This window comes from Haliotis rubra, unplaced genomic scaffold (genome assembly GCF_003918875.1).
Source record: "Haliotis rubra isolate DU_JTF1 unplaced genomic scaffold, ASM391887v1 Scf194, whole genome shotgun sequence".
NCBI classification, from domain to species: Eukaryota; Metazoa; Mollusca; class Gastropoda; order Lepetellida; family Haliotidae; genus Haliotis; species Haliotis rubra.
This window is the reverse complement of record NW_025765936.1, coordinates 61,264-74,091: the sequence shown is the minus strand read 5'-3', so window position 1 is coordinate 74,091 and position 12,828 is coordinate 61,264. Positions and strand designations below refer to the sequence as shown.

At 42.1% G+C, this 12,828-nt stretch overlaps 1 protein-coding gene across 1 annotated transcript in view; it reads left to right on the top strand.

The window, feature by feature from the left end:
* Positions 1 to 11,230, top strand: part of LOC124274733 (ubiquitin carboxyl-terminal hydrolase 8-like) — a 39,679-nt gene extending 28,449 nt beyond the window's left edge. Inside the window, 11 exon segments of the mRNA XM_046710106.1 lie at positions 7 to 112; positions 592 to 650; positions 736 to 784; positions 2,055 to 2,126; positions 2,128 to 2,175; positions 3,269 to 3,382; positions 6,035 to 6,177; positions 7,088 to 7,217; positions 7,808 to 7,838; positions 9,094 to 9,182; positions 10,399 to 11,230. Coding sequence (XP_046566062.1) covers positions 7 to 112; positions 592 to 650; positions 736 to 784; positions 2,055 to 2,126; positions 2,128 to 2,175; positions 3,269 to 3,382; positions 6,035 to 6,177; positions 7,088 to 7,217; positions 7,808 to 7,838; positions 9,094 to 9,182; positions 10,399 to 10,470 — 913 coding nt within the window. The 3' untranslated portion in view covers positions 10,471 to 11,230.
* Positions 11,231 to 12,828: the final 1,598 nt, after the last annotated feature.

The following is a 12,828-nucleotide window of genomic DNA, read 5'->3' as shown; positions in this document are numbered from 1 at the left end:
TGACAGGGATAGCTCGGAGGGCATGCATGGTGAGATGGTGGACGACTATGCTATTGTCCTGAAGGCCTTGTGGAATGGCCAGAACAGATGTATCACGCCCAGAGACCTGAAGGTAGGACACTAACAGTAGACAGGGTCAGGGCTCGATTTAACATAGGTTAACCTACTTGCACCAGGTGCAACCTCAGATAGAAACATAGTTGCACAAGCCAAATTCCAGGTGCACTGCTCTTATTGCAATATATAATGAAAGAAATGTCCTATTGAATTATTCAAAGTTTAGAAGAGCTGACTTATTTATGCTTATAATGTTAGTTTTATTGTTGATCCATTTCTCAGAAATTGACTTGCACCTGGTGCAAGCTAGACAAATAACTAGTTTCTTGTTTATGGCTGTTTGTCCTAGAGCAGAGTAAAGGTTTCATAGTGCCAGCCCAGTGAGACACTATGTCACAGATACCATATCATGCACTCAATTCATCAGGGTACTCACTGTAACCATCAGGTTTATACTGTTGCAGAATTTCTGTAAAGAGTGAGATGGGTTTATTTGGACCATATCTAACAAGGTGATACGATCCTATATTACAGAATACAGTTGGGAAATACAACCCCATGTTTGCTGGCTATCAGCAGCAGGACTCACAGGAGTTCCTGACCTTCCTCTTGGGCCTGAACGGTCTACCGAGGGACTGAGCGAGGTGAGTAGCAGGTTGGAACATTGACTCACAGGAGTTCCTGACTCACCTTCCTCTTGGATGGTCTACATGAGGGGCTGAACGAGGTGAGTAGCAGGTTGGAACATTGACTCACAGGAGTTCCTGACCTTCCTCTTGGGCTGGTCTACTCAGGGATACACGAGGACTGAACGAGGTGAGTAGCAGGTTGGAACATTGACTCACAGGAGTTCCTGCTGGTCTACGAGGGACTGACGGCGAGGTGAGTAGCAGGTAGCAGAACATTGACTCACAGGAGTTCCTGACCTTCCTCTTTTGGATGGTCTACACGAGGGACTGAGCGAGGTGAGTAGCAGGTTGGAACACTGTGTAGCTAGACCAGCAAGGTGGATATCGTGGGCTGAACATAAGGAGGTTTGATTGGGGCCACAACACGGGGGCTGTAATTGGGGGTTTAAAAATGTGTATTGGGGTTAACATGGGGTTTAAAGCTGTGTATATTGGGGTTTAAAAGCGTGTAGCTGGGCTTATGGGGTTTAAAGCTGTGTGTATTCAGGGTTTAAAAATGTGTAGCTGGGCTTATGGGGTTTAAAGCTGTGTGTATTCAGGGTTTTATATGATAAGTAGTGAGGCCTATGGCATCATGGTGGTTTAAAGCTGTGAGTATTGGGGGTTTAACAAGATGGGTATTTCAGCCTATGGCATGGGGGTTTAAAGCAGTGAGTATGGGGGTTTAAAGCTGTGAGTATTGGGGTTTAACAAGATGGGTATTCATGTCATGGGGGTTTAAAGCAGTGAGTATGGGGGTTTAAAGCATGGGGGTTTAAAGCAGTGAGTATTGGGGTTTAAAGCTGTGAGTATTGGGGGTTTAACAAGATGGGTATTTAGCCTATGGCATGGGGGTTTTAAAGCAGTGAGTATGGGGGTGAGTATGGGGTTTAAAGCTGTGAGTATTTGGGGTTTAACAAGATGTGCCTATGGCATGGGGTTTAAAGCTATGTTTAAAGCTGTGAGTATTGGGGTTTAAAGCAGTGAGTATGGGGGTTCACCATTTAGTAAGGTCAGTGAGTATGGGGTTTAAAGCAGTGATGAGTATGGGGGTTTAAAACTGTGAGTATGAGGGTTCACCATTAAAGGTCCACGGTCGCCATTAAAGAGGGACTGGATGTAGGTAGGGATTGAAATGTGGATTATTAACAAGCACTCCAAATGAGTAGTGAAGGTCCGAATAAGACACGAAGGCAGAGATTGTATGAGACCAATTTCTCGCTTTAATTGTCTGTAAAAGTATAATTTATCAACTGGAGTAAATTCATGTCCGAACTGACCACTTCACTGTAAAGAAATTATGCTGAGAGATTATTGTGTGTGTACTAGGTGAAGGTTCGGCCCAAGATACCGGAGCAAGAAAATGACCATCTCGGACCACCGGCGGCAGAGATAGCCTGGTGGTGACCACAAACGCCTGCACAAGTCCATAATTGTGGAACTGTTCCAGGTAATACCATCTGTGCCCTTTGGGGGGTGCTTGTGGTTTAGAATGCCTTTTTCTTTGAAGACCCTTGCTTTCCGATATCAATATGTACATGAATATTGCAACTTCTTTGTTGTCCCCCGGCGCAACGAGGAACAGGGGACTATGTATTCAGCGGCATCCGTACGTCTGTACGTACGTCCCGATTCTTGTTAACGCAATATTTCATGAACTGTTGTACCTAATGTTTTCAAATTTAGTGACAGCCTACATTGGGGGGATTACCCACACACCAGTCGATTTGGGTTACATTGACCTTATTTTCAAGGTCACCACGACACTTTGACCACTTTCAAACTGTTGTTAACGTGATATCTCATGCACTGTTGTATCCAATATCTTCAAATTTGGTGACAGCTTACGTTAGGGGATTACCCAGACATCAGTTGATATGGGTGATCTTGACCTTATCTTCAAGGTCACCACGACACTTTAACCACTTTTCAAACTTATTTTAACGCGATATCTTATAAACATTGCACCCAATGTTTTCAATTATGTCGACAGCGTACATTGAGTACTTTTGCAGACACCAGTCATTTCAAGCATCTTGTATGTGACCAAAAATAAAAGTAGTAAATATGTTATAGATATTCCATCAGTGGCAAACACTTGTTGAGATTTGAATCTTGGACCATCTGATGCAAGGTATGCAGACCAATTGTATAGCCAGGACTGAAAACAGACAGTATAGTTGTTTCCTTTTTGTTTCACGCCACACTTAGCAATATTCCAGCTATATTCTGGCAGTCTGTAAATAATCATAAATAAAATCTGGACCAGACAATCCAATGATTGATGTCATGATCTACACAATTTTGATACTGTGACTCACTTAACAAGCCTGGCTACCCAATTCCATTGGTCACTTTTACAACAAGCAGGGGATGCTGTGGAACAATTCTTACACAGATCTTTACAGATTTTACACCTGAAATAACTCTATTTCCCCAACTGTAATGATCTATCACAGTATTCGGTGATACATTTATGTAATGCAGCAGTGACCAGTGTTTGCATGTTACTGTACTATTTCATGTTACTCTACTTCTTACAGGGGCAGTTGAAGTCCACTCTTCAGTGTAAACACTGTAGCAAGAAGTCGGTGACGTTTCAGGCTTTCATGTTCCTCTCCCTGCCCCTTCCACAGCAGTCCAGGTGCTCTCTGAAGGTGAGTTATGAGCTTCAAAATGTCAGACACAGGTTGAGGTGAGCTTCAGTGCCTAGTGCACGTCTACATCTTCAGCTCACCCACAGTAGTCCAGGTGTTCTCTAAGGGTGAGTATGAGCTTCAAAATGTCAGACACAGGTTGAGGTGAGCTTCAGTGCCAAGTGCACGTCTACATCTTCAGCTCACCCACAGCAGTCCAGGTGTTCTCTAAGGGTGAGTATGAGCTTCAAAGTGTCAGACACAGGTTGAGGTGAGCTTCAGTGCCAAGTGCAATCTACATCTTCAGCTCACCTACAGCAGTCCCTGTGTTCTCTAAGGGTGTATGAGCTTCAAAGTGTCAGACACAGGTTGAGGTGAGCTTCAGTGCCAAGTGCACGTCTACATCTTCAGCTCACCTACAGTAGTCCAGGTGTTCTCTAAGGGTGTATGAGCTTCAAAATGTCAGACACAGGTTGAGGTGAGCTTCAGTGCCAAGTGCAATCTACATCTTCAGCTCACCTACAGCAGTCCAGGTGTTCTCTAAGGGTGTATAAGCTTCAAAGTGTCAGACACAGGTTGAGGTGAGCTTCAGTGCCAAGTGCACCCTACATCTTCAGCTCACCTACAGCAGTCCCTGTGTTCTCTCTAAGGGTGTATGAGCTTCAAAGTGTCAGACAGAGGTTGAGGTGAGCTTCAGTGCCAAGTGCAATCTACATCTTCAGCTCACCTACAGCAGTCCAGGTGTTCTCTAAGGGTGTATGAGCTTCAAAATGTCAGACACAGGTTGAGGTGAGCTTCAGTGCCAAGTGCAATCTACATCTTCAGCTCACCTACAGCAGTCAGGTGTTCTCTAAGGGTGTATAAGCTTCAAAATGTCAGACACAGGTTGAGGTGAGCTTCAGTGCCAAGTGCAATCTACATCTTCAGCTCACCCACAGTAGTCCAGGTGTTCTCTAAGGGTGTATGAGCTTCAAAATGTCAGACACAGGTTGAGGTGAGCTTCAGTGCCAAGTGCTGCGCCTACATCTTCAGCTCACCCACAGTAGTCCAGGTGTTCTCTAAGGGTGTATGAGCTTCAAACTGTCAGACACAGGTTGAGGTGAGCTTCAGTGCCAAAGTGCAATCTACATCTTCAGCTCACCCACAGCAGTCCAGGTGTTCTCTAAGGGTGAGTATGAGCTTCAAAATGTCAGACACAGGTTGAGGTGAGCTTCAGTGCCAAGTGCACGTCTACATCTTCAGCTCACCCACAGCAGTCCAGGTGTTCTCTAAGGGTGAGTATGAGCTTCAAAATGTCAGACACAGGTTGAGGTGAGCTTCAGTGCCAAGTGCACGCCTACATCTTCAGCTCACCCACAGCAGTCCAGGTGTTCTCTAAGGGTGAGTATGAGCTTCAAACTGTCAGACACAGGTTGAGGTGAGCTTCAGTGCCAAGTGTACGTCTACATCTTCAGCTCACCCACAGCAGTCCAGGTGTTCTCTAAGGGTGTATGAGCTTCAAAGTGTCAGACACAGGTTGAGGTGAGCTTCAGTGCCAAGTGCTGCGCCTACATCTTCAGCTCACCTACAGTAGTCCAGGTGTTCTCTAAGGTGAGTATGAGCTTCAAACTGTCAGACAAGGTTGAGGTGAGCTTCAGTTCCTAGTGCGCGTCTACATCTTCAGCTCACCTACAGTAGTCCAGGTGTTCTCTAAGGGTGAGTATGAGCTTCAAACTGTCAGACACAGGTTGAGATGAGCTTCAGTTCCTAGTGTGCGTCTACATCTTCAGCTCACCCACAGTAGTCCAGGTGTTCTCTAGGGTGAGTATGAGCTTCAAACTGTCAGACACAGGTTGAGGTGAGCTTCAGTGCCAAGTGCACGCCCACATCTTCAGCCCACCCACAGCAGTCCAGGTGCTCTCTGTGGGAAGAGTATGAGCCACTGGCCCACAAAAAATGACAGACACAGGTTGAGGTACAGTGCCTAGTGCAGGACTCCATGGGGTGTTCTGTAAGGATGAGTATGAAGCACTGACCATCAAAACCTCTGGCACAAGCTGAGGTGCATGTTGTGCAACATGTTCAACTCCTGTTCAACTTAGTGTTGGGAATTGGTTAAAATCTCATAATTGATGATTGGTTCATTACAACCCGATCAATCATCGAAAATAATTGGTTAAGCGTCATTTATGAATGTGTAAATGCACAAAAAATAAGGAAAAAAACATGTAGTTCTTTGGGGTTTTTGGCAAAATTTCACATCTTTAAAGGATGACTAGTATGGAGGAGCGTAAATTTCTTAGAGTCTTTAAGATAAATTCAATCATGACTTGGAGCGAGCTTGTAGTGCTTATCAAATGTAACAGACAAAACCAACCTAGTGAAAATACTGTTAATGAAAACAAGTGTTCTAGAATTATTTGTGTTTGATTATGAGAAAACATGATCGATTGCTTGGTCGTTTAGTCACTGCGACCAATCTTCGATTATTTCAATTAATCGGACCACCACTAGTTCAACTAACTCACCTTATGCAATGGGTCTTGGTCTGTTACCTGCCCTTCAGTTCGGAACTCTTCTCCCACACTGTTCAACATTAGCCTTGTTGTTTTATCACAATATGACCTATATGAGATAAATCAGCAAGTAATTAATTAATTAATTAATTAATATAATTAATCTGATTTCCTACAGGATTGCATCTACAAGTTCCTCAGCCCCGAGATGATGACGGGCAGCTGTAAGTGGAAGTGCCCAAAATGTCGCGTTGAGAGAGATGCCGTCAAAAAAATCGACATCTGGAAACTTCCGCCTATTCTGCTCATCGGTCTCAACAGGTGAGCAGATTATCATTGCCACTGTTTTATTTCATCTATCACAGATTTGTCGTGTCCTCACCGCTTCCATTAGGTCCCAGGGTCCCGATCCACAAAGTGAGTGAGTGAGTTTAGTTTTACGCCACATTCAGCAATATTCCAGTTATGTGGCAGCGATCTGTATATAATCAAGTCTGGACCAGACAATCCAGTGATCAACAGCATGAGCATCGATCTGCGCAATTGTGAACCGATGACATGTGTCAACCAAGTCAGCGAGCCTGACCATCCGATCCCGTTATTAGTAGCCTCTTACAATAAGCATGGGTTACTGAAGGCCACTTCACGCGAGGGTAGTGATGTATGGAGTGATCTGAAGCAGGAGTATATTAGTAATGTACTTGTAGTTCCATGGATCCATTCTCAAGGTGAAGTACCGTGAGAATGTACTTAGCGATCCAGCTAAGAAGTACCGTGTCACGATGATGTGTGTTAGACTTAATCTTGAAAGTTAAATTCAGTAGCGCTTCTAATGATGTTAGTCACATCTTCATATTTGTGTGAAACTTTTCTGACAGTATGAGGTTGGTGGTACAGCCTAGTGGTTAAAGTGTTCGCTTGTTACGCCAAAGGTCTGTGTGAAGCCCATTTCCTGCCTTGATATTGCTGGAATATTGCTAACAGCAGCGTAAAACCATACTTACACACCCATCAGGTGAAGGAGTAAGTATAAACTCTGAAATGTGTCTGCTCATCACGCAAAAGACCTGGGTTGGATTCCCCGATGTGTGAAGACATTTCTGGTGTCCCCTGCTGTGATATTGCTGAAATATCGCTAACAGCAGCGTAAAACCACTCACTCACCCTTACGTATATATCAAAATACAGACGAGTGTTTCATACTAAACGCTTTTAAAATGATGTACTTCAGATTTGTGAGTGACGGGATGTGGACCCAGAAATCGACAAGCTACGTGGACTTCCCGGTGAGCGATATGGACATGAGAGAGCATGTCAGCGACCCCAAGTCCAACACCAGATACAACCTCTATGGCATCTCGGTAAGTACACCCTTTGGCTAGACTGACAAATTCCAGTTACCTTACGCCATTTTGGTAAAGAATTTACATGAGCTCGGTCCTTTGTAGGGGAGATTGGTAGCTTAACGGTTAATGTGTCTGCTCGTCACGCCAAAGGCCCAGGTTCAATTCCCCACATGGGTACAATGTGTGAAGCCCATTACTGAATTGCTGAATATTGCTAAAGCAGCATAAAACCATCACTTCTGGTGTCAATAAATCTCTGTCATTTTTCCAAAGTTGAAGAAAAATAAGAAGTTGTTGAAATATGTGACAATGCTCTTAAATTCTCACAAAAACAAACTGACACTGATCGTTTCACCTCAGAAAAAAATGAGACTTTGTAAGCTGACAATTGTCTCTACTTTGGTATCATGACATCATATTTTGTTCAAATGGTTAGATTTTAGTTTTTAGTTATTTATGCGGATGATATTTGAATTCAAATGCTGACAGTAATATTTTAGAACTGTACGTCTTTTTGGATGCTTTTAACTGACTCCATACTTTGCTGTGGCAGTATCTTTTTAGGGAAGGTGAGCTTCTGTACCTGTGTTATTTTCTTGTTTCAGAATCACTACGGGACCATGGAAGGAGGCCACTGTAAGTGACATGAAGGACTTTGTACATAAAGGGAACAATGAAATCTCAGAGTTGGGATAAATATTTCTTATAAGTTACAAAGTCTTTCTGTTGTTAAGCACTGTTCTTCTAGTATTCAGTGCCCTGTTTCAGAAAGCCATCATAGCGCCCTGACTGTGGTAAGTCTATGTTACAGTATAGGAGGTACGACAGTCGTAGCGCTACGATAGCTTTGTGAAACGGGGCCCAGGGCAGCGCCATGTAACTGAATTAGCTGACAGACTGACAGTCACAGTCACTTGCTGATATTTAACCAGTGTTTGCCCTGTTGGAAAGCGGCGGGACCCAGAACCACAAAAAAGTTGTGGGTCCTGATCAGAATTTATAGGACCTATATTTAATATGGCAATAATACTCTTGTTTATTGGGGATGAAAAAGCTGTCAGCTATGAGTACCTGCAGAAAACATAAGCTGTGGGTCTGAGTGGTTTTCAGTCGGCTTCGGGCCTAAGGACAGACGTTAATTTTGAGTTTAAGGACAGACGTTAATTTCGAACGCTGTATTTAACAAAAACTAAGTTTTTTGTTTTGTAAATATTTATTTTTAAAATGGACATTTTAATGCTTATGTATACCCCAAGGAGGACTCATCAAAGAATCAGCAACCTCTACAGGTTTGTTCGAATGTTTAGGGTCTTGCAGACAATGAGTGTCCTCTAAAGCGAGGAAAGGTGTAGCGTACTGTTGTTTTGATGATAGAACCAGCAATGTATCAGTGATCATGTAGACAGTTGTCTAAGTGAAATGTCCGATGCCCATAGCTGCTCCTGATACCCTGTAGAACGGTTAGGTAGCCTAGTGGTTAAAGCGTTCACTCGTCACGCTGAAGACTCGGGTTCAATCCCCACATGGGTACAATGTGTGAAGCCCATTTCTGGTGTCCCCCGCCGTGATATTGCTGGGATATTGCTAAAAGCAGTGTAAACCACACCTCCTCTCACACACTCACTCACTCACTCACTCACTCACTCCGCTCGCTCGCTCGCTCACCCACCCACCCAACCACTCACTCACTCACCACATGCCCTGTAGGTACAATGAATATGTTGGTGCATCAGTTAAGATGCAGTTTATTTTTTTTCTGCATCTCATCACAGCATGTATACAAACAGGACGCACATTGGTTGTCTGTGCAAAACTTGACCCATGAAGTGACCAAACAAACATATTTTTCAAACGGCATTAAACTCACCTCACTCACTCACCCTTCTTTCAGACACAGCCTTCTGTCGAAACCCCTGCACCAAGAAATGGTACAAGTATGATGACCACGAGGTGTATGAAATGTCACGCTCCGATGTCAAGGTAAGTTTTTCAGTTTTGCAGTGTTTTCAAATTTAGTACATAAGTCCCAAAACTTCCAAAGTTAAATTTAAGCTTACCAGATTTTTAAACGTAGTATTTTTGTTCTTAAAATTCGGCTAAACTTTTCCTACAATCGCCAGCGGCTGAAGGGATGGTGTAAATCCAGCTAGGGCCCATGCAGGAAGCAATTGTGTAAGTCCCCATGGTTCCTAGTATGGTGATCTACCTTCAGTTGTTGGCGATCTATAGCCTGTTTTTTATACTGTATTTTCCTCTATAGTTAAAGTATTTTAGATTTCATTACTAGTTTTAAATATATATATGTGATAGTCTAGTTGGTTCTACTGTCCTTTGTCGACAGATATTTTAAATTGATTACCTTGTTTGTATCGCTATATGGCTGTAATATTGCTGATGCGATGTAAATTTTTTAACTCACTCACTCAAATTTAGGGTAATGAGGTTAGTGAGGTCTTTGAATCAAGCAACCTCCAGCTTGGATGTTTAACATGGAGTTTGCTTGCTATCTTCTAAACACTGCCGGTTAACAGTGGGTTAGGTGTTGGATTATTTTCAAGCCTGATAGGTTGAATGTTGACAACAAACACACACTCATGTTGGGGAAATTGCTTTTGATAAATTTTACTTAATTTTAAAATTTAAAGACAGCCAGTATGGTTAAAAAAAATAAATAAAAACATGAGCAGGGGACGTGAGTCAACCACAGTGTATATGTTATCAGGGTTTGTTATCTGTTCAAATCTGTTATCTGTTGTTATGAATCTGTATTCTGTGTTCTCAGTGTTAGCTAGGGATGGGACGATACACTATGTCACGATACGATACCTATTGCGATATTTTACCTGCGATACGATACGTATCACGATACATACACCTTGAAAGAATGACACAGTATTAAGATTTAAAATGATCAAGGTATTTGTGTAAAACAATAACACTATTGTAATAAGTAGTCAAGTAACTCGATCATGCTTGCGTATTTTTGTCTAAATAATTACTTTAACATGTTTTAGAAATTACTGTTTTGAAAAAAGTTGTGTATCGTTTTGTATCAATACACCAGTCAACGATACGATAGCTGTATCAAACTTAAATGTATCATGATGTATCGGTGCATCGGTGAATCGTCCCATTCCTAGTGTTAGCTGTATTGCCAGAATCACTAATTCAGTCATTTGTTTTGTTTTTGTTGCAGACATCCGCCGCCTTTGTACTGTACTACACGTCCATAGAACTTACAGCACCTATTTTCAGCCCTTCCCTGTAGAGCTTACAGCATCTAAATACAGCCCTCAGCTGTAGCGCTGACAGCATCTCAATGACATTTTGTCGTAATCTGGGGTTTCGTTGTAATGAGAAGAAACTAACAATGCAAATTAAATATCTTAGTTAAAATTGACAAGTGAGGGATGGTCAGTTGACGTAGCACACGTGTGATGAGTTCACGACTTATCTGGCCCTTTGTACAGTTCTTGGATGGCTGTATGGATAGGTGGATATATGGATTTGTGGCTGGATGGATGGATGGATCGATAAGTGGATGGGTGGGTGGGTGAATGGATGGATTGGACGGTGGATAGATAGATGGGTGAATGGATGGATGGATGGATGGATGGGTGGACATTTATTAAGGTGCAGATTTATATTCAGAATCAGACTCCACAATGGTGCAAGGTCTTGTTCTATATCATAGAGAGAACAAACAAATGATTCCGGCCAATTAATGAAAAACTGTCATTTAAAGTTAAAATATTCAAAGCACATTGGAGAACAATCTTAATCCTCAATCCAAAAGGCTAATATTGCCGATTGATGAAAATCTGAGTTATTTATAGAAAACAATTGATCTCAAGATCATTACTGAAGATTTATAATCTTGAGTCCAGCTACCCGTATGGGTATGAAAGTAGTTTTGTATATGTATTTGAAGCAGTGGATTTCAGCAGAAAAAAATACTCTCGATGTGATGCAGTGTTTAAAACTCCCAAAATTTCAAGCCAGACAGCCGGACTGGTAACTTAAAAAATTACCAGTCCGGATACAAACTTGCCTGTCCGGTTGTCAAATATAGAAAAACTGACTGCCATTTCCAACTCGCGCAAGCTCCATTTACTGTTTGTAGGCATCGCAATGAACTACATAGCACTAACAGGCAATGCATCGAGTTTAGGTAAACTGAAAGTACATGTGTGATGATTGGTTATCGTAACATGAACTGTACAATCGTATGTAGTTTAACATGATTTTCATAATACCTTAAACACCTCAAACTGACGACAAGAGAACCTGTCTGATATGAAATATTTACTCTTACGGGTAAAAATATCTACCAGACCACAGGACAGGCTACTTTTGATATAGACCGTTCCGGACGGTCGGGCAGGCGGGAGTTTTAAACGCTGTGTGATGGTTAGTTCCAGTGAAGAATCCGAGGAAGAACTTGCGCTCTCTGAAATGTGTTGGAAGTAATGGAGTTACTATAGGTACAATTTCCCAGCTGTAGTTATCTTCATTATAGACAAGTTAAAACATTGTTGTAAGAAGTGACTAATAGGATCAGGTGGTCAAGTTTGCTGACTTCGTTGACACATACATCACATCCCAATTGCGTAGATTGATGCTCATGATGTTGATCACCGGATTATCTGGTCCAGACTCAATTATTCAGTCAGAAAATTTTGGGTGTTTACTATGTTTGCCAGGTGAGGTTTTTATATTTTATCATGAACCAAGAGGAGTCCTTTTAAGCCCTTATTTGTAGATTACTGATGGATTCACAGTAAGTCTTTCATTATCTCAAGTCACAAGTCCTGTATAAGTTACCTCCCTTGTTGGAGACGGGGACAACCCAGTTGTCTTAATGCCACTTGTCTGTACAGTGTTGCCTCCCTTGGATTCACTATCATTCATGGTTCGAATCCCAAGTAAGGCCTGATGATGTTTCTGGTTTTTGTTGGCGGCATATCCATAGCCCAGGTTTCACTGACAGTAAACTGAAGGGCCAGCCTCACTTTGGGCGTTCGTCCCATATCGTACCGACTTGCCATATAACTGGAATGCTGTTCAAATTGATATTAAACCCACTTTCACACACACTGGAAGCTCTTCAAGATGTATGTTACCAGCTACCAATGAAGAATCTCTCCAGAACTCAACGTGATTGTGATTCAAAGGGAAGTAACTCTTCAAGATATATGTTTATAGCCATTGTTGTGTAACCAGGTTGATTTTGTAGACTTTTATGGTGTACATCTTGTCATGCACACTGACGTCAGTGGCATTTGTTTGTTATTATTTTGTGCCAATATGAGACATGCGAGTTACGTCATTGACAAATTGTTGTCACCTGTAACAGGCTTTTCTCATGTTTTTCGGTGTTTCTCATCTGCCTACGCTAGATATCCCAAGTGAAATAACTCAGAATTTTCTTATCTCAAATTTTCTTGACACTGTCAAAGGTTTTTAACTGATATGAAAAAAATTGCAGTCTCATAAAACAAGTCAGTTTGCATTTTTTCGTCTACATTTATAAAGATATTGTTTCTGTTAGGGTAGCCTTGTGGTTAAAGCATTCACTCCTCATGCCAAAGACCCGGGTTCGATTCCTCACATGGGTACAATGTGT